General features: G+C 37.0%; 3 protein-coding genes across 3 annotated transcripts; all 3 read right to left on the bottom strand.

Annotated features, from left to right (window-relative positions):
• Positions 1-4,066: 4,066 nt before the first annotated feature.
• On the bottom strand, positions 4,067-5,120 carry LOC129757610 (antigen 5 like allergen Cul n 1-like). Its single transcript, XM_055754884.1, has 4 exons — positions 5,065-5,120; positions 4,740-4,999; positions 4,437-4,678; positions 4,067-4,365 (listed from the first exon to the last, which is right to left on the bottom strand). Exons 1-4 carry the CDS (start codon positions 5,081-5,083, stop codon positions 4,122-4,124), a joined length of 765 nt encoding a protein of 254 aa, XP_055610859.1. The 5' UTR covers positions 5,084-5,120; the 3' UTR covers positions 4,067-4,121.
• Positions 5,121-12,877: 7,757 nt separating this feature from the next.
• LOC129757380 (venom allergen 3-like) lies at positions 12,878-13,998 on the bottom strand. The gene is made up of 4 exons (XM_055754584.1): positions 13,881-13,998; positions 13,564-13,823; positions 13,265-13,506; positions 12,878-13,194 (listed from the first exon to the last, which is right to left on the bottom strand). The coding sequence occupies exons 1-4, from the start codon at positions 13,963-13,965 to the stop codon at positions 12,948-12,950; spliced, it is 834 nt and encodes a 277-aa protein (XP_055610559.1). The 5' UTR covers positions 13,966-13,998; the 3' UTR covers positions 12,878-12,947.
• A 4,785-nt stretch (positions 13,999-18,783) lies between these two features.
• LOC129757180 (antigen 5 like allergen Cul n 1-like) lies at positions 18,784-19,803 on the bottom strand. Its single transcript, XM_055754313.1, has 4 exons — positions 19,743-19,803; positions 19,436-19,686; positions 19,139-19,377; positions 18,784-19,068 (listed from the first exon to the last, which is right to left on the bottom strand). The coding sequence occupies exons 1-4, from the start codon at positions 19,759-19,761 to the stop codon at positions 18,819-18,821; spliced, it is 759 nt and encodes a 252-aa protein (XP_055610288.1). The 5' UTR covers positions 19,762-19,803; the 3' UTR covers positions 18,784-18,818.
• Between the last annotated feature and the right edge of the window lie 7,674 nt (positions 19,804-27,477).

Below are 27,477 nucleotides of genomic sequence, written 5' to 3'. Positions count from 1 at the left end.
GAGTTCCATTTCTTTTTGTTGAAAAATGAAGATGAGTTGCTAGAAAAAACCGAACAAGAACAAGAATAACTTCCTTTTTTTATAAAAATAAATACTAACGATAAAATATTGAATTTGAAAAACCGAATTCCATGAAAATGTGAAAAAACCGTTTTTGATCTTTATTTGTTGTGATATCATCTTTTTTTTCAAAAATTTATGTAAAACTTTTTTTAAAATAAAAATCACAAAATAAAGCATCCTACTTTTCGTCCTACTTCAGATTGAAAAACGTCCTACATTTTAATAGTATTTTGAGCAAAATGTCCTACTTCCCGAAATATTTTTCTGGTAAGCCTATTCTCATCAGAAAAAAAAAAGAATTGTTATCCAATTGTTATTCAAAAAAAAGGCCGTGAGATCCGGAGGCGAAGTCGTGCCTACTATGAACTCCACAAGCAACTGCGGTCGAGAAAACTTAGCCCTCGCACGAAGTGTAACCTATATATGACGCTCATTAGACCGGTTGTTCTCTACGGGCACGAGACATGGATATTGTTCGAGGAGGACCTGCACACACTCGGAGTATTCGAGCGACGAGTGTTAAGAACCATCTTTGGCGGCGTACAGGAGAACGGAGTGTGGAGGCGAAGGATGAACCACGAGCTCGCGCGACTCTACGGCGAACCCAGTATCCAGAAGGTGGTTAAGGCTGGCCGGATACGCTGGGCGGGACATGTTGTGAGAATGCCGGACGACTGTTCTGCAAAACAGGTGTTCGCTACGAATCCGGTAGGAACAAGACGAGTGGGGGCGTAACGAGCGAGATGGTTAGACCAAGTGGAGCGTGATCTGGCGAACGTGGGGTGCCCGAGAAATTGGAGAACGGTTGCCATGGACCGAGTGAATTTTAGGAATTATGTTCGTCAAGTTATGTCGTGAGACGAAATACTGTGTAAATAAAATAAATATTTGTTGTTCAAAATGAGACAAATGTATCATTCGATGCCCTCAAAGCCCAAGGGAAATGATTAATAGAAAAAAAAAATCAGAAAAGGGATTAAATATTTAAAACACAGAATCAGTTATCATTGAAAAAGTGAGATAAGGAATCTTAATATTCAGAAAAACCATGATACTGATCTTCAGTAACTGAATAATAAACATAATGCTTGAGAATTTTAATGGCTTAAATCTGAAGATTAAAGACATAGAAATATTCATGTTAAGAGAATCACTCAATGATAGTAGCAACTAAACTATGAGACTGTTTTTTATAATAATTTGAAAATTATTATTTGGAAAATGATATTCTGAGTTCAGGATATTCACGTTTGTTAAATCAGTTGAAAATGTTTCAATACGAATTTCAAATTTAAGATAAAAATTTGGATGGAAATTCATAAAGAAACTCTGTACTATCGATTGGTCCAACTACATTTTTTAAAGATTTTATTTTCAAAAATAAGTAAGGAAAAGGGTTTAGAATTCATAAACCAGCAGAAATTTCAATAGTAATAATTGAACAGTGAAAAGTTTGTCTCTTAACTTTTTAACGTTTGTATGTAATGAAAATGTGGAGGTGATTTTTTTTTTATTTTACCTGTTCTGTAAAGAATATCCTGACTGATAGTTTCTATGAAAATAGAAATGAAAATTTGTGATGATTTGCGATTTTTTTTCAGAATTCAGTTTACTTTATTGGGCTTGTGATATAGCTCAGTTGGCAAGTCTGTTGTCTCCTGAGCCGATGTCCGTGTGTTTGAGCCCGAGAGTAAACATCGAACACAGTTGTACCGGATAAGTTTTTCAATAACGATCCGCCAACTGCAACGTTGATAAAGTCGCGAATGCCATAAAGATGGTAAATCGACTATACCATACAGTGCGTTGCTCCACTAGTTCTACTAAATATTTATTTACCACACTCTGTTAGATCTCCATTCTTATGATCCTTTACATGGATACCCTGGTCATTTGAGAATGTTTATCTTAGTCAGCAATGGTCCTCTATCTACCGTCATCAATGCAAAATACTCTTGCCGTTTCTTGCTATGTACCTACTGTTGGTCATCGCTGTTTGAAACTTGGAAGAGTTATAGTCGAAGAGCTTAGTTCAATGTTTGAACTGACTGTTTTTTCAGCCAATAATTGGCTACCTTGGTCTTTTAGCATTCATCTTAGCACCATTGGAAGGTCAAGAAAATTAAACTGAGTCTTGGAGCTTCGGGATTAAAACTGTTCAAGCTCATGTGAAATACTTAAATTTCTTTTTTCTCACTGAGCTCTTGGCCTTTAAAATTTTAAACTTACATAGAGTGGGACCATGTAAGAAACTTCACTACTTCATTTTTCTCATGGTAATGCTTCGGGTTTCTGGGTTTCTCATTTCTTGTAACCTGGGCCTAAAACAACAAATAAATAAAAAAGACGACCTTTCACCTTGACCAAAATTTATTCAATGTATTGAACATTTGAATAATCCACATTTTACAATGAATAATCAACCTTCTCCTTGGTGCTGCACAAGCCTGGATAGTTTGTGTTGGCGCCAGTGGTGCATTGAGATGCAGCCTGTCCTGCAGTGTACACGGGAGTGCCAATGACGTTGGTCCTAGCATAGTTGCACACCAAATAAACCTTGGTGAAGGGCTTCTCGGTCCATTGAACAATAGCGCATCCAATACGATCCGAACGATCTGCCACAACCTGGCCACAACGATGGCCCGTTAAGAGCTTCATCACTTCCCAGTGTGAGCTCAATCCAGCTCCATTTACAGTCCCGAATCTCGAAGTCCGGTGCCTTTTGATAACACCGGCGATGTAGTTTGAGATCCAGTAGCCAATCCATCGAGCACGGATAATATTTCGCAGGGCAAGGATTCATAAATAGGGGTACCTACACGAAATTTTCGCGTCGTCACCGCATATTTGCACCCGGACAACAAAGCTGATTTGACATTTGAGTTTAAAATTAGGATTTTCGTGCTAGAAGGTATCTGGCGTGACCACTCTATCAGGCGTTTTCTGACTACAAAGATACTTAAAGCACTCCATAATTTGTTGTCTAGCTACCATGAAAAATATCCGGTTTCTTATGGCGAGCAAAACAATCTAGAAAGCCAGGTCGAGGTCGTTCAGTTGCATCATTATTGTTGAAAGATTCCACGCAATCCTCGGTTCGGTCTACAGACAATCGATCTAGTCAAGATCTCATCCAGTACGATGAGAAAAATTAGCGGTGATAAGATACATCCTTGCGTCACTCCAGCAGTTATCGGTATTGGGTCAGACAAGACACCGTCATGCAGAATCTTGCACGAAAATGCACGATGAGATGGACTAGTTTCTCCGGCATACCACTTTGTCTTAGAGCCACCCAAATGTTTTCATAGTTCAGTCGGTTGCATGTTTTTACAAATTTCACGAACACCAGCAGAAGAGAGTCCCGGATAGCATTATGACAAGATACGCACATGATGCCCCGGCATTAAGCTGGTTGTCGTGGAAGAGTATGTAGTTTCAAGTTTCTCCTGTTCACTTCACACAGTCCGTTGTTCATATCATTAGTGTTATGTCATGCCAGTTTCCACACTCTTTTTGTTCTTCGGGTCCTTCACATGGAAACCCTGGTCATTCGGAAAAGTATATCTCTGCCAGCAATGGTGCCATATCTACGGTTATTAATACAAAGTACTCTTGCCGTTTTTTGCTCAAACTACTGCTGGCCATTGCTGTTTGAAACTTGGAAGAGTTATAGTCGAAGAGCTTGGTCCAATGTTTGAACTTACTGTTCTTTCAGCCAATAATTGGCTACCTTGGTCTTCTTGCATCAATCATAGCACCATTGGAAGGTCAAAAAATTAAACTGTGTCTTGAAGCTTCGGGATTAAAACTAATCAAGCTCATGTGAAATACTCAAATTTCATTTTCCTCACTGAACTCTTGGCCTTTAAAACTTTATACATAGAGTTGGGCCACGTAAGAAACTTCACAACTTCATTTTTCTCATGGTAATGCTTTGGGTTTTTGGGTTTCTCCTTTTTAGAAACCAGGACTTAAAGCTACAGGTAAATAAAAAATCGACTTTTCACCTCGACCAACATTTATTCAATGTATTGAACATTTGAACAATCCACATTTTACAATGAATAGTCAACCTTCTCCTTGGTGCTGCACAAGCCTGGATAGTTTGTGTTGGCGCCAGTGGTACATTGAGATGCCGCCTGCCCTGCAGTGTACACGGGAGTGCCAATGACGTTGGTCCTGGCATAGTTGCACACCAAGTAAACCTTGGTGAAGGGCTTCTCGGTCCATTGAACAATAGCGCATCCAATACGATCCGAACGATCTGCAACAACCTGGGTAAAGTGTCCGATAGCGGGTCTGGAATTAAAGGATGGATTCGTTGTACTTCTCAATTGAAGTCTTCAAGTGCAATACTTTGACAAACTTACCCTTCATAACCATTAGGATACTCTGCGGTGTACTGAGGATTAGCGTCCTTGTACTCGCCGTACCATTTGTTCACCAGTCTTGTAATAATGTCTTCGGTTTTGAAGCTGCCACCAGAATATCCGAAATAGGCAATATTCTGACCAGATGCAGGATATTTGGGGGTGTTACGGCATTGGTCATGAGCAAAGACACACTTCCTAGCGTTGGCTGCAGCCACGAAAGCCAAATCGGCGTCCCATTGCTAGAAGACAAAATGTTTATAGCTTTCTTATTCGACCATTTAAATTTTCTCCGAAACTTACAATGGTGGGCATGTGAGCGGCCTCTGGATAGAAACCTCCTGGGTAATCCTGCTTTCCGGTAGCAATCTTGTTACGCAGTTCATTGTGTAGTTTGACGATCAGCGATTGCTTGGCCTTGTCGAGCGCTAGAGTTTTTCCGGATGGTTTGCCAAATCCGGGGTTAGCTTTGCACGCTACGTGAGTTTCTCCTTCGTCGCAAAGCGATGGATTGCAATAGTTTGTGACCTGGAACGAGGAGCGTACCAGAGCCAGGAGGCAAACTGAAATAAGCATCAAAAAGATAATTGAAAAGTGCTAAGAGTTTGTTAGTGTACTGATCACTCACTTGCTAGGAAAAACTTCATCTTCGGACCGGTCTGCGAATGTGAAGATTTCTCGGAAATGCAGGTCGTTTTATACAGATTGAGAGTTCAAAGTCCGGATTTTTAAACAGGTGGATTGTTGGCAACAAAATGGATTTTTTTTTCAAATTTGAATACAAATATAAAATTTCGCCTCATATTTGCACAAGTGAACACAGGAGAGAAATAAATTTTTCATTATTTGACACATATGGAAGTTGGAAACAAAGAACTTTAAATATTGAACTATTTATAAAAGAATATCTCGTCATCTTGAAATATTGGAAACAAACGGTATCTTTTGCTATGATTTTCCTTGTAAAATAGCTTTAAAAGTTTGAAATAACACAAGATACTGTACAGAAAAAGCCATCAATTGATTATCTGAAATTCAAGATTATGGCAAAGATTATATTGATTACTGAGTAAAATTTCATTTGAAAATTCTATCTGAGCTAAATATAACGTAGTTAGGAATTCATTGCATTAAACATATGTACATCATACATCGAGTTTTGACCCTTCACTGAAAAGGGGAAGGGTATCTTTGAAATAATACTTAAATGTTTGCAATACTCAAAGGCACCAAATTTGACATGAAAGGGTAATTAGGAAAAAGAATTGTTTCTATGATTTCTAAAGACTCTCCCTTTCGTTCAGAGGGGCGATAAGAAGGGAGAAGGGGGCATCCGTAGTTTTTTTTCTGACAACTCGGAAACTAATCGATCAAGTGGAACCAGATTCGGCACGGAAGGTTATTTGAATATGAGAATTGTTTCTTGTTCCCTCTCTCCATTCAGTGGGAGAATGGAAAGGAATAAAAGATGTGTATACGTTTTTCTCTTGCGTAGCTCGATAATGAGTAATGAAACCAAATTTGACACGGTAGGGTATTTGAAAACGAGAAAAAAAATTTAATGTGCTCCCTCTCCCTGCTCGAAGGTAGGAATGGGGTTTTAACCCGCAAAGGAAATCAAATTTGGCATGGGAAGGCGTTCGAGTAATCAAGCAAATGGAACAGAAAGTTTCTGTAATTATTTCATACTCTTGTATTTTTCCAGAAATTATGCACACCCACAAATCAGACTCTACTCCAATAATGAACTTCCTCGGAGGTGGAATTATCGGTATAAGATTCTATTCCGGACTGGCATTAACAAGCTTTCAATAACTGACATTGTCCTCCCAGCGCAACCGCATTGCATATGTCTGAAAGAAACCAAATAGAGCATATCCCATATTCTATCACAAGACAAAGCATGATGGAAACAATCAGAAGGCAATGATATTGTCGAATGATGTACCGAGCGCTGTGTTCGTATGTCTTTGTTTCCAATATGAGCTGTGCGTGTGTATGTAAACCGGCCGGCAATAAAACAAAGTTTCTAGTTTCCCATTACCACCCCATTTCCCTTCCATTCTCATCCCTTTCCCATCAAAGACAGAGCATGAAAAAATACACTGGGCAGTGACAGAAAGGCTTTGACGATAAACCTTCGTTTGCTAACCGACTCAGATGGTGCGCTGGGTAAGATATCGGACTGGCAAGCCGAGATGAGATGTTGCAGTGAGTTCGATCCTGACTATATTTTTTTTTGGATAAATTTTCCAGAAGGTTGAATATCCCATAAAATGATTTTTTTGTTTCGCTATTGTGTAGTGGTCATGCATCATTTTGCTCGGGAGCTTTAGTCTTTATGCCAGAAATGTCTTACCAATCATATCATCTTTGGTACAGTACGGATTTTCGGCACAGAGATTTGCTAAACATGCATTGGATTTTTGCAACCTCTTCTATCGAGAAATATTAATATAGTTTATTGGTAAGGGAGAAATGGGTATCTTGGGCCACTTTTAACTTTTCTTCATAACTTCTTTATTATATAAGATAAAAGGTAAAAAGATAAATTTTATGGTTTTCTACGTTTTAACGTATCATTTGGCAAAAACTTTTTTTTTCTCCGAGTTCTGACTTTTTTAGAAAAAGTTACCTTTTTGGAATTGTGAAAAAAATTGGGGAAAATTTTGGCCCATCAAGCCCAAATAAGAACAAATAAAATGCATGCAAAAATGATCTACTGAATCGATACTTATGTAAGTATTGATTCAATTAAATAATATTTTTTATTGAAAGACTCTTTCCATTTGAATGAATGCAATACTACATCTTCAAAACGTTTAAACATACAAATCATCAACAAAAACCATTTCTTGGTGTTATTCTTGAGGTTCGGTCACTTTTTGATTTAGCGGAAGATTCTCTGTACTGAAAGGCTTCTTCCATTTTCAAAATGGAATAATTTTTTTTATTAAATTTAATTAGATTATATTTTAGCGTGTACGTCGTATGAAACAAAATTTTAAAAAACAGTTTGATTACGAGAAAAATACAAAAGCTTTAATAAGCTAGTCAAAACTTCTTTGCATTAAGAATATTTGTAGGCTGGACAAAATATTCTTTGTGTGAAATACCAATTTTAAAGTTGTTTTGATAATTTTTGCAGCAGTGATTTCTTAAGATGTTTCATACGACGTAATGAAAGCTCACTCGAGATATATTGAATTGGAGATCCCTTCTTTTACAAAGTGCAACACAAAAATTGGAAACAAATTTAAACAAAAAGTAGCTTTTTGATTCTTGGGATGCGTTTTCACAAAAATATAAAAAATTGATATTGGTTAAAAAACCAAAAACTTTTATTAATAATGATGGGAGTAACTGGTATCAATATACTGTCAAATGGTTCATAACATCCTCCGTAAATGATATCAATACAGTGTCTGAGTAGTTATTTATGATTCTGATTCTGATTTTGAAGACCGTGGATAAAGTTTTTTTTTCCAATCAGTTTATTCTACGTTATTTTATCTATAGCTTTACTAAAGAAATTAAAAAAAAATCCCAAGCCTTTACGTTCTATGAACCATATAAAAAATATTTTATTACATTTTATAATAAACATCAGAAATTTTCAGGTTTTTGTGTAAAGCAAGCGAGGAAACAACTAGCTACTTTTTGATTAAATCGAAAAAAAAATCTCTGGAGGTATAACTAGTTTTCATGTCGACTTATCAACTAGTGTAAAAGTATTTTTTTTCCATCGAATAACCTCAAAAAATTCCAGCAGTGTTACTAATAAAAATTGTCTTCTTAAACCTTTTAACCTTCGAGTTACATTGAAAATTAAGACATAAAAACAGATGCTCAGCTTTAACGTAAAGTTGTTCGCTTCTGAATATTGTTGTAATTAAAATTTAAAAGACAGTTTTCTTTTTAATCATCATGATTTGAACAAATTTATTCAAATCGGAATGGGTAGCTAATCACACCGGGTGAGCTAGTGTTTCAGTTAATAAAGCAAGAGTACCCTTATGATTCTTACCAAAAATTTGTCAAACTGTGAGTCACTGATAACCACCCAGAATGGCTTCGAGAATGGTGTGAAATTCATGGAAGTTTGTTCAAAGTGACTCATACGACGCAGGTCAATGTGCAAATTGTTGTACGTTCTGTCAAGTGATTATTGAGATGGCATCCTATAAAGAAGTTGTTCATTTTTTTATGTAACGGTTGGAATGAGAACATAAATGCAACGCCTGCTACATAGGATTTACAATCGTCAAATTAAAACAACGTCACAACATAAAACACAAACCAACAAGCTGAAACGATAATGGGAAAAAGGATACACAAACGAGGAATAAGCCAACAAACAGTATTAATAGAACATGAAGCAGATATGCATCATCTGTTCGATATAGAAAAAGTGAAAATTATCGACAGAGGTGACAATCAAGATAAACAAATATGATAGAAAGTTGTCACATAAAAACTACAAATTCGTCTATTAATATTAAAGAAGGCACAGACATCATACACATTTCATACAACAAAACTTTTCAGTGTCTCGAAAAAATACGAAAAAAGAAACCAAAACAAAAAAACACAAACCAACAATCAGACTTCATAAGAGCAAACGCACCAATAAGTGAGTATACGCGGCCCGGTTTTACTCATTTCAGCGGACCGGTTTTGGGATACACACTCTTTCGCGCACCGGGCGGAAGCATTGATTATTTTTAAACTTAGCATTGCACTGAGAAAACTTTTGCAGAAAACCTTGATAAAAAATTAAAACGGACCGAGTAAATTTTCAGAGCCGTGAGTTTTTCAATTTCGCATGCGGCGATTTGCTAGCTGGTCAGGTTATTCTTCTCTATCTTGCGATTACTGGCGGCGGATCGACTGTTGGAATATTTTTAATTTAAATAATGGATGAGTTTGTGAGTTAAAATTTTACATATCAGAACAGCAAAAGATCGTTAAATTAAGTGTTTTTATTTTAATTATATAAATTGAGTAAAGTTTTGGAAATATTGAGGTTAAAGAAAAATGGCTCAAAAAAGGAAAATTCTAGTATTTGTTCTTTGGCTCTATTTTCCTTTGCCTTTGCGTCTAAAGTTTGGCTTATTGAGGGACTGGGTTCCGCTGGGGTTAGCTACTATCCGTGACCTTATAGTTGACATCCTGTAAAAACATGCCGCGTACAGCATCACCACGGCCAAGCAGCTTCAATCGACAAACAAAAGGGTCCGGTGGCGGGTGCAGTCGGATCTGCCCCGGATAAAATGCGAAACTCCAAGTACCGGATTGAAATCTTCACCACCGAGCCACGGTAGCTGCCGCGAAGATTTCGATCCATGAAGCGGAATTATGCGGAAATCGCGATGGGTATCGGAGGCTTCGGTTGATCAGAATCAATCAACTATGTGTCAGTAGCGGCGGGGAATCATCTTCCAGTGGCTTTTACACACCGGAGGTATTTCACGAGAGGCTACCGTTACGGAGAAGATCGACAATATGGAAAAATATTACGCCGGAAATTTCTGTACTGGCGGAAGAGTGTGGAATAATGTTGCTGCTGTACATCGTTCTGCTGACCAAGGGTCTGGAGAGCGTTTAAAGCGAAGTTACTGATACATGTACGTTTCAATTTCTTTTTTCGTTTTGTAGTCGAAGTTCTTGTCGAAAGTTAACTGATCCGAATAAATAATGGAACAACCATAACAAATCTACCTATATAACCATGTAATTTCACTTCTATGTTCACGCTATCTTTCAATATTTTAACACTTGCCAATCAATCATACAGTTAAGTAAGATGTTTAAGGATCATCATAATGGAAATCTAGCAGTGTTTACGAAATCCAACTTGCTTAAAAGCTGCAGTAGAAAATGAGTGTATCCTTCATCAGAGTTGAGGAATTTCAGTGATGAAACTTAATTGATTTTTAGAAGGAGGTTGTTTTTATTTAAATTATTAAGTCTGACCTACCTTATCTGATTTTTTTCTTCGAAGAATCGTATATGAGCCACCGCACGCATCACGTTTTTGCTTTTGCAGCGCCGAAATCCTTGGGCCTTCTCTCACCGACTGAATTTTAACCTCTTCCGGCCGTGCACCTCACAGATTTCGCAAACCTTTAAGACGATTCGAACGCGTACCATTTTGCAAATTTCTCTGGCAATGAAATGTAAACAAATTCTACACGCTTAAAGTCGTTTGTTTAACTCAGCATTAAATGGTAGAATTTTTTCAGTGCATGTTTTCTCACGCCCCTTTCTAGTGAGCAAATTTGGTGATTTTGTCGGTCCCGACGGCAACGGCCCTATTTTTCTCACCCTCATACTAACCCCCGGTGCGGTATGAAAGTGATCAAACTCGTGAGCATTTTCACTTTGCTCGCGATTGCTGCGGATGCCCTAAGTACACCACAAACGCCATCATAAATTAAAAAAACAACATAAAATAGTCTACACAGTTTAAGTATTTCGTTCATAAAAAAAGTTGCAAAAATCAACAATAGCCCAGAAAAAGAATTTTCAACTGTAAGTCACACATCAAATTATAAAGGGTGATACGGTCAAAATTTGGTTAATATCAACTTGACGCATTTCTTTCAATTTTGCATTCAAAAACATGAACACCCCTCATTTTGAAGGTGTGTGTGTATGTAGAATGTTGCTTCTATTTTGATTTTGGAATTGACTCTTCAGTTGTCAAAATGCCGTCCAAGGAAGAAGAGTAGCGTATCAAAATTTTGCTCGCGCATCGCAAAAACCCGAGCTGCTCGCACGCGAAGCTGGCAAAATCGCTAAAAGTTGCCAAATCAACCGTTACAAATGTAATTAAAGTGTTTGGGGAACGTTTGTCGAAGCCACGAAGTCTGGATCGGGGGGAAATCGAAAACCGGAAGCCGCTGAGTCGACAAAGAGAGTTGCCGGTTTCAAGCGAAACCAAGAACTTTACGTGAAAGAGTGTCTGAATAAACGTTTGCTGCCTTTCCTGAAGAAACACGGTTGTTCCTTATTGTTTTGGCCGGATTTAGCATCTTGCCATTACGGTAAAAAGGCCATGGAGTGGTACGCCGCCAACAACGTGCAGGTGGTTCCCAAGGACAAGAACCCTCCCAACACGCCAGAGCTCCTCCCAATTGAGAAATACTGGGCTATTGTCAAGCGGATCCTACACAAGACCAAAAAACTGCTTAGGACGAGCAGCAGTTCAAGGCAAACTGGCTTTCTGCGGCGAAGAAGGTGGACAAGGTGGCTGTACAAAATCTGATGGCAGAGGTTAAGCGTAAGGCCCGGCAATTTGGATTTGGAAAAGCGGAGACCTAACTGAATATTTTTCCTGAATTTTATACCAATTAAACTTGAAAAAGAAATTTAATTTGATTTTTTATAGAACTTGAATAAAATTAAATATCAAGAAATGAATTACTATCCATAAGTGGGAAAATTCTGAAAATCTATAGCTGAAATTTCAACCTGGTACCTACTAGTTTTCGAGGTTTTGACATCAGTTTTGATTTGAGTTATGATTTTTACTATCGACTAACTTTACTCCATCATCAAAATTTAAATTTAAAATTTTGAGTGTTGAGTAGAATCTCTCCTGCTTTTGATGGATCCATATAAGGGGGAGGGGGGTTTACCCCCAAAAAGCCCTTCCTGGTTCCTACGGCCATGACGTATATTATGAATCACCTTTTTTCAAAATTAAGGTTATTTTTCATAACGTTTTCTATTTCTTGAAGCTTTACTTTAAGAATAACTCAAAAATTTTACTGTGGTCGAAGTTATGTCAAATTCAGCCGATTTTGTTTAATGGCTTGATTCCAGATTCAACCAAAACAGAGTATTAACTTTGTCGGATTGAAGCGCTATGGAGGGATAACGGTTGCATTTAGAGTCAGCATTACTTATAAATTTAGCCATTCATCGTGTCAATCGTTTTGAAACATTGGCTGGTTTGCGGCTTCCACAGATCGTCCGCCTCTTCGAATACTAGACATGATATTTTTCAATGTTTCTCCTTGTCTTAAATACTCCGGAAAATACAGGCGGGACTTGCTAACGAAAAGTTTCTGTCTGGAAACTAGACAGGTGCACACTAAAGAGTTCGTTTTGCTGTCCATTATTGACCACCGTATTTTTTTACATTGTTCGGTGGGCAGCTTTTCTACCTTCTAGAATTAAAATTAGGCCTGTTTATTAGTTAGCTAGTTGAACTAGTGTTGCATTTTTATCGAATTCACTCCTTAGTCAAAGCGTTTGTAAGGTAGACAAGTAAGGTGGCTTTCTATTCCAACTGTCAGTAGTGCAAACCATCATGTAAGAAGGCATAACTGGTAATAAAATAAAACAACTAGGTTTGCCGGTTCGAATCTACAATCAGTACTTACTAAAAGGACTATTCTTAATGTAGGATGCAGCTAAGAACATGTTTTTTCAAGTACAAACAATTTTACCACTTGTCTTTATTTTTTCTACAGACAAATGAAGAGGTCCAAAAGTATTTTTCTACAGTGAATAATCCTGAACAACTTCCTTAGTGCTGCACAGACCAGGGTAGTCGCTGTTGGTACCAGTAGTACAAGAGGATGCAACGTTTCCTGGGGTGTACACGGGTTGGCCGATAACATTGGTCCTGGCGTAGTTGCACACCAGGTACAGCTTGGTCCATGGGTCCTCGGTCCATTGCACCAGAGAACATCCAACACGGTCGGAAAGATCCTGAACGATTTGGGTGAAGTGTCCGATGGCAGGTCTGTTTGAAGGGAAGAGAACAGTGTAAAATTGAACTAACAGTTCCGCTTGGAACAACCAGGAAAACTTACCCAGAGTAACCACTGGGGTATTGCTTAGTGTATTCGGGATTGGCATCCTTGTATTCTCCGTACCACATGTTAACCAATTTGGTGATAGTTTCATCGACGTTGAGATCGCCACCGGAGAATCCCCAATAAGCAATGTTTTGACCGGATGCCGGGAACTTGGGAGTGTTGCGGCACTTGTCATGACCGAACACGCACTTCCTGGCATTGGCGGCAGCAACGAAAGCTAGATCATCATCCCATTGCTAAAAATAAATTGGAAATCTAAAAATACTATAATATAAATTTCCTTAATCTCTTACAATGGTGGTCATGCGAGCTGCCGTTGGATAGAAACCATCAGCGTAATCCTGCTTTCCAGTAGCAATCTTGTTACGCATCTCATTGTGCAACTTGACGATCAGCGATTGCTTGGCACTATCCAGGGTGATGCTTTGACCAGTTGGATTACCGAATCCAGGGTCGGCATTACAGGCCACGTGAGGTCTTCCAGGGCGGCAAAGCAAGGCATCACAATAATCCGTGGCCTGGAATGACGGAAGCGCCACTGCCAGAAGGCAAACTGAAAAAAAAGCGATTGTTATAAAGTGTTTCACGGACACAAAACTCGCTCCCTTACTTGTTAGGAAAAGCTTCATCTTTGAATGGAACTTCAGGACTGATCGTCTTGAGCAAAACTCGATCGCTTTTAAGCAAAATTCCATTCAAAATAATTTTTAATCAGCTGGCCTCCGTCATAGAGGCGAAATATTCGCAACCAGAAAATAAATAATTACACTCTTTGAACAGGTGATTTCAATTTTTAATGAATTTCATTGCGGATGTCAGTCGAAAACAATTTGCTTTGTTTAAAAAAAATCATATTAAATTGAAATTGAAAATGATTTTTTGTACCGATATTCTGTGGCTGAGAAAGGTATTTTAGTTGTTGATTTCGAAATTCGAAACATACTGTACATATTTACAATATGGAAAATTAAAAAGAAAGTGACGTGTGTTACTCATTAAACATCCTGGTATGATGATGAATAAACTATTAACAAACGTTGTGGTTTCGCGAAGAAACTAAAAATTACTATTTTAAGAGGAGAAATCACCGTGAATTTGTTTTATGAAATGAATTTGCGGCTTTATCGGTGAGGGTTAAAGAGTTGAAATGAAAGACGGATAGAAGAACAGAAGAAAATTCTAAGGTGGTGAAAAGAGCGAAGAGCATTTGAAATAGAAGCTTGACCACATGCTAAATTCTTTGTCCCGCATCAATTAACTGTATTGAAGAAGTAGTACCCAATAGAGAAGGCACTACATTTTTCGATACAGTTAATTATGGATGGTTCGACCGCCATGTGAGTGTGCACATGTGCCGAACGGACAAAAATTTTTTCAATTAATTATGAAAAAAGTAAGTTCAGACTTGAAAATTTCGAACTAGTGAGACAAGTGCGATTTAAATTTAAAATTGTCTCTAGAAATCGAATTAAGGGTGATACAGTCAAAATTTGGTCAATATCATCTTGACGTATTTCTTTGAATTTTGCATTTAAGAAACCTGAACACCACTCATTTTGAAGGTGTGTGTGTGTGTGTGTGTGTGTGTGTGTGTGTGTGTGTGTGTGTGTGTGTGTGTGTGTGTGTGTGTGTGTAGAATGTTGCTCCTTTTTTGATTTTGGAATTCACTCTTCAGTTGTCAAAATGCCGTCCAAGGAAGAAGAGCAGCATATCAAAATTTTGCTCGCGCATCGCGAACATCCGAGCTACACGCACGCAAAATCGCTACAAGTTGCCAAATCTACCGTTTCAAATGTAATTAAAGTGTTTGGAGAACGTTTGTCGACAGCCAGGAAGTCTGGATCGGAGGGAAATCGAAAACCGCTGAGACGACAAAGAGAGTTGCCGGTAATTTCAAGCGAAACCCCAACCTCTCTCTCCGAGATGCCGCAAATAAGCTGGATGTATCGTCTACAACCGTGCATCGAGCCAAAAATCGAGCCGGACTATCGACTTACAAGAAGATAGTGACTCCAAATCGCGATGATAAACAAAATACGACGGCCAAAACGCGATCCTGGAGGCTGTACACGACGATGCTGACGAAGTTTGACTGCGTGGTAATGGACGACGAAACCTACGTCAAAGCCGACTACAAGCAGCTTCCGGGACAGGAGTTTTATACGGCAAAAGGAAGAGGAAAGGTAGCAGATATTTTCAAGCACATGAAACTGTCAGAGTTCGCGAAGAAATATTTGGTTTGGCAAGCCATCTGTACCTGTGGCTTGAAAAGCAGCATTTTCATAGCTTCCGGGACTGTCAACCAAGAAATTTACGTGAAATTTCCTGAAGAAACACGGTTGTTCCGTACTGTTTTGGCCGGATTTGGCATCTTGCCATCACGGTAAAAAGGCCATGAAGTGGTACGCCGCCAACAACGTGCAGGTGGTTTCTAAGGACAAGAACCGTCCCAACATGCCAGAGCTCAGCCCAATTGAGAAATACTGGGCTATTGTCAAGCGGAACATAAAGAAGACCAAAAAAACTGCTAAGGACGAGCAGTAGTTCAAGGCAAACTGGCATTCTGTGGCGAAGAAGGTGGACAAGGTGGCTGTACAAAATCTGATGGCAGGGGTTAAGCGTAAGGCCCGGCAATTCGGATTTGGAAAAGCGGAAGCCTAACAGAATATTTTTCCTGAATTTTATACTAATTAAACTTGAAAAAGAAATTTAATTTGATTTTTTGAATAAACGATTTCACCGATTTACACGCGTTTTCCCTTGACCAAATTTTGACCGTATCACCCTTTAAAGGCTATTTGAGCCTCTTTACCTCTTAAATACTCCCTTACATTTTCAAAAAGCTCAGAAAAATCATGTTTGGACTATAAAATTTTAAACCAAATGAGACTTATCTTGGGATACTTTTTCTTAGAATTCGAATAAAGGCAATTCCCCTACATAAATTCAGAAAAAAACATGTTCGGACTTGAGCATTTTGAACCGAAAGAGACCTATGTGGTGTGATTTTTTTGGAGGAATCGAAAAAGGCTATTTGAGCCACCGCACGCTTCGGAAGATGGCGTTATTGCTGTTTTTACCTTCAATTCCTCTACATTTTTCAAAAAGTAAAGCCATTACTCCATTTTCCGAAGCATGTGATGGTTCGAATATCCCTCATTTGATTCCTCAGAGTTAACCACATAATATAAGTCTCATTTAGTTTAAAATTTTCAAGTTCGAACATGTTTTTATCTGAACTATTTGAAAAATGTAGGGGAATTGATGATAAAATAAGGTTTCCAGAATTTTTCCAACTCATAGCCAGGCCGGGAAAATCCCGGCAACTTTATGTAAAAACCTGGCAAAATTTGGCCATATTTGTTCAAAATAGGCGACCAACAAACCGGGCAATATCCGGCCACATTTTATCAAAACTAAAAAATTACTTAACAAAAATCCTAGAAAAAAAAATTGATCAATATCAAAGTTTCAAAAAAAAACCTTCTATGATTATTTTTGTAAAACTTACTAAAAAAAATCGTTTTTAACGCATAAATTGACAATTTCTACAACACAATTTGTATTTGATTATTTTGTTTGATTAGCTGAATTAGCTAAATAAAGTCGATAAATCCGGGAAGAATCCGGGCTTTTTTTTTTCAATGAAATCCAAGCACCCGGGCCGTGTCGGACTGTTCCCAAATTTTGGATTAAATATCCGGGCAAACCCGGATAAAACCGGGCAATCTCAAATAGCCTTTATTCGATTCTTCAAAAAAATCACACTAAATAAGTTTCTTTTTTGTTAAAAATGTTCAAATTTGAACAAGTTTTTTTTCTGAATAAATTTATGAATTTAGGGGAATTTTGGGTCAAAAAAGCTAGAACTCCATTTTCCGATGCGTGCGGCGGCGCAAACAGCCTTAGTTTAATTACTCGGAAAAAAATCACACAAAATAGGTCTCAGTTGGTTCAATATTTTCAAGTGCAAACTTACTTTTTTCATAATAAATTAAAAAATAGGGGAATCGAGGGAAAAATCCGCCATATTTTCATTTTCAGAAACGTGCCAATTTTTTTTTTTTCCTTAATTGTTCATAAATATAGGGAAATTAGGTGTGAAAAAATCACTATATCTCTATTTCTAAGCTCGTGCGGCATCGTAAACTATTTCCAATCGATTTTCCGGACATTTTTTCCATAGGAAAGTATACTTTCATAGATTGGATTCATGCAAGAGGGAAGACATCAACATATTTTTCTCATCTTCGGGTGGTTGAAATGAAGCAGTTTTTCATACTCGAGTGTCTTTTGGTTCTCTAACTTCAGAGAAATAAGCTCCGGGGCCGTTCAGATACCACATGGACAGAAAAATGAGATTTTTTTTACCCCCTTCTCCCTCTCCGTGCATATATGCAAGTGGACATTTGGTAAACTCCTACCCCTCTCCCCGGATGAATTTTTTTTTATTCAGAAGTACTGCATGAAAAGTAGTCATGCAATACCTCGCTAGGCAATACCTCGCATGCAATACCTCGCCTGCAGTGATGTCAATTGAATTTATGGTTTATCAATGCGAAAAGACATGCCCCTATTAAACTGCTAATAACTTTTTTGCCCAATAAGATACGAAGTTATGATCTTCCACAAAGTTGTTAAGCGGAGAATTTTTCTTAAGAATTTTATAAATTGGCACAAAAACATTTAGCTGGCTCGGTTCCACAAAAGAAACAAAAACGAAATTTATTTTTCAGTACAAAATATTCAATTTTCCCATACAAACCTTAAAGTTCAAATTTACTCATGTAAACGTTACTTGAAAATTCTGCAAAAAATCATAGATGAGTTATACGAAGCTTTTAAGACCCCAGGGTTTGAGAAATTCAAAAATGACCCCAAATCGACTCAGTCTAATGCACACAGTCTTTCAGAAAATCCCAAGCGTTGCACTTGATTTGGTAAATCAAACAAAGAAAATAAACTAATTGTGTTGTATTTTTTTTATTTATTCCTTCAAAACAAAATTTGTTGAGCAAGTTTTATAAAAATAATTACGAAAGGTTTTTTGAAAGCCTAAAATTCGATTTAAAAACTGTCGATGAGTTTTGATGAAAAAAAATAATACATTTTTTTCTTGTTTTTTAGTAGTTTCTGGATTTGACCAAATTCGTCCGGATATTGCCCGGATGTTTTTTCGTAAATTTTGAAATTAAATCCACGGATTTTGCCAGGTTTCTACCACAATTGCCCGAATTTATTCGGCCCGGATACGTGCTTAAAAAAACTGGCAATCTTACGCTAGACGATTCTACATTAGAAAACTATACTAATTGCATATTTAGATTCAGTTTAAGAGCGCTAAGTATCCCATATAATCTTGAATCTTGCTTTTGGCTGAAACTGTATTAAACAGTTAGGATATCGGATTTAGCTTCTTCGTCAATATTTATTCGAAACATCAGATGAGTTCTGGTAGTGCACCGCATAGATTCGCTCGATATTTTCACGGTATTGAATAATAAAATATTAAACAAATTTAAACGCCACCGTTTATTTATCGGTTAGTTTAATTATAAACTTTATAAGAGATAACCTCATCAGGGCTGCACAGCCCAGGGAACTCACTATTGGTGCCTGTTGTACATTGTGATCCAACATCTCCCGGAGTGTAAACTGGTTGTCCCACTACATTGACCCGGGCATAGTTGCACACCAAATAAAGCTTGTTATAAGGTTTATCGGTCCAATGAGTCACAGCACATCCAATCCGATCCGCGCGATCCTGAACCACTTGGGTGAAATGTCCGATAACGGGTCTATTGGAATGATAAATTTAATTGTGTAAGATAATGTTCTTGGCTTCGCGTTCTTCGAAATCTAACTTACCCCTTATAACCTTTCGGGTATTTCTTGGTGATCTCAGGGTTAGCATGCTTATATTCGGCATACCACATATTGAATAGTTTGGTGATCAGTACGTCGGGGTCGCGAGTTCCACCGTATCCAAAGATTCCAATGTTCTGACCAGATATCGGATACTTGACAGTGTTGCGACACTGGTCATGTTTAAATACACACTTCCTAGCATTGGCCGCTGCAATAAAAGCTAGCTCGTCGTCCCATTGCTGTAAAAATCCGAAATATCAAAGTTCATTTTTTTTTCAAAAGCCACCAAGATCTTACCATCGTAGTCATACGAGCTGCCGTTGGATAGAATCCTTTGGTGTAGTTCTGCTTTCCGAGAGCAATCTTGTTACGCATTTCATTGTGCAGCTGGACGATCATCGCTTGTTTGTCGCTGTCGAAGGGAATAGTATAGGCATCGGGTTTGCCGTATCCAGGGTTGGCATTGCAGGCAACGTGTGAACTTCCTTTGCGGCAAAGCGAGGGTTCACAATAATCTGTGGCCTGGACCGATACCACCAGAAGGCAAACTGGAAAGGAAACGTTGGTTAGAAGGGGTTGTGAGACACAAATCTCACTCACTCACTTGCTAGAACGAACTTCATCTTGGAGAGGACCTTCGAAACTAATGATCACGCTTGACGTTTTTAAGTTTATAAACAAAAATCCAGTGGAGGTGGATTTTTTTTAAACAGGTGGCATGTACTCAAGTTAAATATGCGTTGTTTTAAAACAAACATTCAGCACCGTGTGTACAGGTGAATCAAATTTTGATTTTATTGCAGACAACAACGAAAATTCCGGTCATCACAGAATAGATTTATTATTCAATTTTTGGAAGCGAATAATTTTAACCTTGAATGAAGTTCAAATCAGATATTCAGTAGGGGAAAGTAGGGTATCATGGGAAATCTTTTTTTCTTAACTTCATAAATTATCTACACTCAGGCAAATTCTTATTAAAATTTTCATAAGATGCGTCTTATGAACCGCTTTCTAGAGCGCAAAATTGTGTTTCATAAGAGTCTTATGAAATACTTTCAGTTTTCATAAGAACATCTTATGAAAAATAGAAGAAACGGCATTGTGAAAAAATAATGAACACATTAATTCATTCCATCAGTTTTCCATCATCTTACGGTACGAAGCATTCGCTAGTTGTTAGTTATTATTTTTCCTAAACAGTGAAAAATAATTGTGATCTTCTGAGTGGTAAGTTTGAGTTGATGGTTTTGATGTGAACGATTAATGTATTTGTAAACCAAAATATTTTTTTGTTTGCTTTTCAATACGCGGACCGGAAAAACACAAGGTCAAAGAATCGGATGCGACAAAAAAAAATTGTTGGAACCGGGTGTTGAGGTGTTGCTGATGGTGGCCATGAACAACTAAATTTCAAACAAATCCGGAAAACAATAAAGTGAATGTTTTCAACATAAAATTTCTCAAATTATTCTTATTAGAAGTGACTTCCTGTTTCCATAAGAGCCTCTTATGAAAACCATCAAACCCCCATTACATTAGGTGTTCATCTTCAGAATTCATTCGCGTCATAAGACAATCTTATGAATTTCAATGATTTCTCTTATGGCGCCACTTTATAAGAGAATCTTATGGCATACATAATAGTATTTTTCTGAGTGTATATATATAAAAAGCAATTTCTGTATGTTTGTTTGTTTGTTTGTTTGTCCTCTATAGACTCAGCCGTCTTAAGAGCTAGAGAGCTGAAATTTGGCATGGATGCTCATTAGGACCAGGAAGGATGAAAAATGTTTTAAGATTTTCGGACGACCCCTTCTGAAGGGGGTCGTCCATAGAAGACAAATATTGTTTTCGCGATATTGACGTTACTTTTTGTCGGATCGTGTTGAAAATTTGCACATGAGTGTTTTGAAAGACGAGCAATCGATTTCAGGTGTCAAATTTTGTGTGAGGGGTCAGCCAAAGGGGTCGTCCATATTAACTGTTCGCTATTTTTGCGATATTGTCGTTATTATACATCGCATTCAGATGAAAATTGGTACACTGTGGTTTTGAGTGACGTGCAATTGATTTGAGGTTTCAAATTCAGTGTAAGGGATCGGCAAAAGGGGTCGTCCATATTAAATTTCCAGTATCTTAGTGATATTGACGTTTTTATACATTGGATTGGGATGAAAATTTGCACATAGGAGTTATTAAGGACAAACAACTGATTTCACTTATTCAAACTAAAATCAGGGGTCGGTCAAAGGGGTCGTCCATGTTAACTATTCACTGTTGATGCGATATTGTCGCTATTATGCATCGGATTCAGACGAAATTTGGTACACAAGAGTTATGAGAGATGAGCAACGGATTTCAGGTATTAAATTCAGTTTAAGGGGCCGGCAAAGGGGGTCGTCCATATAAACCTTTCAATATTTTTGCAATACCGTCGTTATTATACATCGGATTGGGATGAAAATTTGCACACGATAGTTTTCAGGGATGGGCAATCGATTTCAGATGTCAAATGTTTTGCCAGGGGTCGACGAAAGGGGTCGTCCATATAGAATAATTTTTCACTGTTTTTAGAAATATTGACGTTATGATATAATGGATTGCTTTGAAAGTTTGCGCACGGGAGTTTTTAGGGAAGGGCAATCGATTTTAGATATCAAAGATTGTAAAAGAGGCCACCAAAATGGGTTTAATTTTTTTGCAATAATTGCGTTGTTGAGCAATGATTTAGTCGAAATTTATACACGTGGTTTTTTGGCACGGTCAATTGATTTCTGATTTCAAATTTAGTAGCAGACGACAGTCGAAGTGATCGTCCAATATTTTTGCAATTATTACTTAACAATGAATTCAAAAGAGCATCTGGAAAATGCTTGGCAATTGACTTTGAAAGCGAGACGGAGTTCGTATGGGATCAGCTAGTTTATCATAAAAGATAAAATGAAAAAAAATAATGGAAAGATTTTATTATTTTTCAAATACATCCATTTCCCTAGTTTTGACTGTTTTTGAAAAAGATTTTTTTTTATTTTGAAAAACTGTGGGGTAACGTGGGCCACCAAATCTTAATTGACAAGGTAACGTGCAAAGTTTGTGAGTTGACTCAAAACTGAAATTTCAAAATTCATTTAGTTATTTTAAAGTGATTTCAGATGAGGAAATAAAAAAGAGAGTTGTGTATGACCGAATAGTTGCTTATTCCTGGCTCGTGAACGTTTCGGCAAAATTTCATATGTTCGTCTCAATCGCATAGGAAAAAAATGGACCAAATATTTTTCACAACTCTTTATTTGGCATAAGAAAACTTTGCAGGTAGGAAAAACGTTTTTTTAAGTTCTAAATGTGTATAGAAACACCAAAATATAGGAGGACCAAGATATCTCGCAAAATATGGCCCACGATTCCCCACAAGCAATGATTTGCAAATTGGTTGCGTTTGTGTGACTTATTGATGTTTCATCATAAATTCCTTTTCTACTTGGAAGAACATGACAAAACTAAGATCATAAGCGTATGAGAATATTTTTGTTATGTACTTTAGGTCTCCCACGGATGTATTTTTTCGGGTGCTGGTTTAATTATGTAAGTACATTTTTCTAGGCAAGTTAAATAAAAGAAGCATACGATACTTACAAAAGTCAACAACATATAGAAAAACATGCTAACGCAAAGCGACGACGATGACAGTTGGATTGAGATTTTTATCTCAACACACAGTTGAGATATTTAGAGTGGCTCACGTTACCCCACTCTCCCCTCATTTTTTGTGCACTTATCAAAATCACTGTTTAACCCCTTTGAGGATCGTTTATTAGATCAAATGTTGAAATGCTGAAGAACACTGCTAGAAAGGCACATACCGCCAAACGAGGCATCATGCAATAGGGGGGTTACATGAAACAATTCAATACAATAGGCACTCTTCACAAATAAAAACAATTTTCGTTTGTTTGTTTGTATGTTAGTCTTCAATAGGCTCAGCCGTCTTAAGACTAAGAAAGAGCTAAAATTTGGCATGGATGCTAATTAAGACACAGATGAACAGATGTACAAGCTAAGCCCTGCAATGTATGTAAAGTTCCAATGATCATTTTGGATAAATTTTGTGCCTTTTGTTTGAGTCACCAGATGTATCTTAAGATGTAGGAGATAACTGTCGAAAAAAAATTCAGTGTAAGCAAAAACAAATTCTGAAATTTAGTCAGTTTTGAAAGGGCTAATTGTTTTAGAAATGTTTTTTGACGTAGAATTACGTCTTACGGCAAACACTATAGGGGTACAAATTGAAACTCGCAAACAGGTGTCGCGTCACGAAAAAAGCCTCTTTAACGGGCATCTCTTCCAAATATTATTTCGAGATGATTCTGTGTGTTAGTACACCAATACCATTAAAGCACAAGTGAGAATTGGTGCAAGAGAATTTATAAATATACCTGCCGCGAAGATCAGTAAGTTACCGAAATTGCTTGAGCGATTGAGGCCGCGCGCCCAGCCAAGAGCAAGAGCTCAAACGCTCTCACGGAGATAAGGAACCTCGTGATGGCAGCCAACACGACAAGACGTTGTAGAAGCGCAACGACGAATATTCGGCCGAATATTCGGTTGAATATTCTATTGAGTTTTTAATGATTTTTAAAATGTCACCAACAACTGAAAAGATATCAGATGGCTCGTCATTTCTAGGGCGTTTATCACCAAAGAGATTGCGTTCCTGTGAAATCTGGGACAAAACATTTCGAAACAGGTGCCAAGCTATTTGAAATTTCTTTTTTGATGTTGAATTAGATAAATAGTTTTTGAAAAAGAAGATGATCTTTAACCTAAGGCATAACATACTTTCAACCACACGTATTCATACGGTCAGGCATTCTTAACGATTTTTGAAAAAAAAAATTAAAAAAGGACAAAATTTAAGTTTATTTTGAATTTTTTGAAAAATTGTTACTGAACACAAAATATAAAAATTTTTAAAGAGAAATTTGAGTTTTTTTTATTAGATTTAGCAAATGATTTCAATAAACTCGAGCAAAATTCGGGAAGCTTTAAACAATATCTTGACATCCTGGCCAGATTTGCCTTATCTGGAATCATTACTGGATTTATGGGCAAGCATGAATATATCCGAAAAAATCTGGAATAAACTATAATCAAAGTATAAAACGATACTTGTCGGCATTCTCCTGTACAATCTACTGTGAAAGATACTCGGATACACCTTAGATGTTTTACTGAAACCATAAGTTTTTAATGATTGTGTAGCATTACTATTTTATAAATTATTTAAATTTTGATATTTTATAAATGATCAAAAACCATTTGAAAAATTTTGCAAGTCTGTAGTAGATATTCGGCCTATTCGGCCGAATACTTAGCTCAACTATTTGGTGAGCCGAATATTCGGCTTAACGGTTTTTTGGCAGTATTCGGCGCCGAATATTCGGCCGACCGAATATTCGGTACATCTCTACCTGAGACGGGTAAATGTCTGTTATTTTTTTCGGAAGACACTGAGGTTGTTTCAAGTTTCCAACAATAACAGACAACAAAGTTTGTTTCACAACAAAAATTGCAGTTTCAGTTGCCTAGTGTATATTACGCGTTAAGGTGTTAAGGCTGACTAGAAACGCCACTTGCGTTAACAAGAAAACATAACATGATCTAGAATTAGAAGAACTAATGAATTATTCATTGTGAATTGTTTGAATTCTCATTGATATAAACTTGCAAAAAACTGTATATTAAAGTCAAAATAATTAAAAAACGACAAACTCGTAATAAAAAAAATTAAGTTTTCGTGGAAAGGTATGAAAAAGCAGTAAATCTACGTAATTCTTGTGGTTGTGTCTTATATACAACCTCTTTTGCTTTTTTTACTGAGAAACTTGAAGAGTTTTTTAAAATAACCAATGAAGTTTCGAAAAACATGATTGAACAAATGATAAATAATAGGCTAAAACATTCGCTTTTTCTTTCGAACTTGCTTGAAGTAAGTACTATGTTAATGTTGTACAATAAGAAAAACAAAAGTCACACATAAAAGTTCACGATGCGTAGAATAAGAGACTTTGTTAAAACGACTGTATTTTGTTAGTTTAATAAATAGCCAATCAGTCTATCTAATCCGAACATGAAGATTTTATTCAACCGAAGTTTCGGTGCTTGTTGGCACCATCCTCAGGGAAACTGGGATTTAAATATAAATTTGTTAGAACTTGGTGTTATAGTTAATAGTGTCTAGTGTGAAATAAGCGGCAAGGTCCTACTTACAATAATGAATCTGTTCTTTGTTGTGGTTCTTGAGGTAAGCGTATTGTCGATTAGTTGGTTGTTTGTGATTTTTTTACATGCAAGGTAAATTTCGTCCAGTTATCTATGGCGGTTACTGAGCTTAACTATAAGTTTCTGGTGTTGGTAATGAGCTCATTTCTGTTGGGTATTTACTCTGAGAGATTTTTGATGGTCGGTTTCTGTGTTGGTTGAATCTATCGAGAATGGATGCATATGCTCTGTTAAGGTTGTCAACGTCTGTTCGTTTGTTGACAGTTTTCTTGGATGTGTATATGTGACACATCTCTACACCCAAAATTATTTTCACTTAAAAAATAAGTGACATCTGTAGTAAATTCTCGCCATATGTAATTTCATTTGAATTTTAAGTGATGGATCAAGTGAATTCACTTAAGTGACCGGTCAAGTGAATTACACTATGACGTTCGAGTGAAGTTTATCTGAGTTTCTAAGTAAGTTTCTAGTTAATTATCTCTCGCGTTTTTAAATAAAAGAACATTTATTGAACAGCACTACGATTTCAAATACTTACATTACGCTTTCGCCATAAATTTATGGCGAAAGAAAAATTCCATCGTAATCCCAAGGCAGATCGGTTACTGCGGATAGTGCGACTTCTAAATCTTCCCTGCTGCATACCAGAAAATCTGTCCCGTTCAACCCACAAGCTGAAACATGATAACACCCTTAAATAACTTTTTCTTACATCACGTTTAACACAAACTACCGCCCAAATCGCCTATTAAAGAGTTGGGAAAATCCAAATTCAGCATAAGCTTTAAACGCTGCTCTTTAGAATTTGCCATTTTGAACTCTGAAAATAAACACAATTACAACCTGACATTCACTTGAAATTCAAGTGATGGGGAAGTGAATATTTTTTCTCACTTTAAATTCAAGTGACGACTGAAGTGAATGTGGATGAATTCACTTGAAATTTAAGTGACTGCCAAGTGAAATGTATATGTCGCACTTGAATGAAAGAAAATCTCTGGATCCTTGTTTTTAAGTGAAAAATCATGTGTATTTTAAGAGTGAATTTGGGTTCAGTGTAGAAATTCTAGGTTGCGGTCAGGATAGCTAGATTCATAGGTATACATACAACTCCATTGCTTGCATATGTCTTAGTACACTGAACCCAAATCCACTCTTAAAATACACATGATTTTTCACTTAAAAACAAGGATCCAGTGATTTTCTTCCATTCAAGTGCGACATATACATTTCACTTGGCAGTCACTTAAATTTCAAGTGAATTCATCCACATTCACTTCACTCGTCACTTGAATTTGAAGTGAGAAAAAATATTCACTTCCCCATCACTTGAATTTCAAGTGAATGTCGGGTCGGTTGTGTTTATTTTCAGAGTTCAAAATGGCAAATTTTAAAGAGCAGCGTTTAAAGCATATGCTGGATTTGGATTTTCCCAATTCTTTACTAGGCGATTTTGGCGGTAGTTTGTGTTAAACGTGATGTAAGAAAAAGTTATTTAAAGGTGTTATCATGTTTCAGCTTGTGGGTTGAACGGGACAGATTTTCTGGTTTGCAGCAGGGAAGATTTAGAAGTCGCACTATCCGCAGTAACCGATCTGCCTTGGGATTACGATGGAATTTTCCTTTCGCCATAAATTTATGGCGAAAGCGTATATGTAAGTATTTGAAATCGTAGTGCTGTTCTATAAATGTTCTTTTATTTAAAAACGCGAGAGATAATTAACTAGAAACTTACTTAGAAACTCAGATAAATTTCATTCGAACGTCATAGTGTAATTCACTTGACCGGTCACTTAAGTGAATTCACTTGACCCATCACTTAAAATTCAAATGAAATTACGTATGGCGAGAATTTACTACAGATGTCACTTATTTTTTAAGTGAAAATTATTTTGGGTGTAGGCCAACCAAAAAATTGTTATAGAGATTCCATGGAAATGTTTGGAAATTTTTTAGAACATTAGTTTTCTAGTTAAACTACTGATTTTAATTTTCAGCAAAAAATATAAAAATGTTCACTAAAAAATTCACAATGTATTAAGCTCTTGTGCGTA

Source organism: Uranotaenia lowii, chromosome 3, assembly GCF_029784155.1.
Source record: "Uranotaenia lowii strain MFRU-FL chromosome 3, ASM2978415v1, whole genome shotgun sequence".
Taxonomy (NCBI): Eukaryota; Metazoa; Arthropoda; class Insecta; order Diptera; family Culicidae; genus Uranotaenia; species Uranotaenia lowii.
This window is presented reverse-complemented; position numbering and strand designations above follow the sequence as displayed.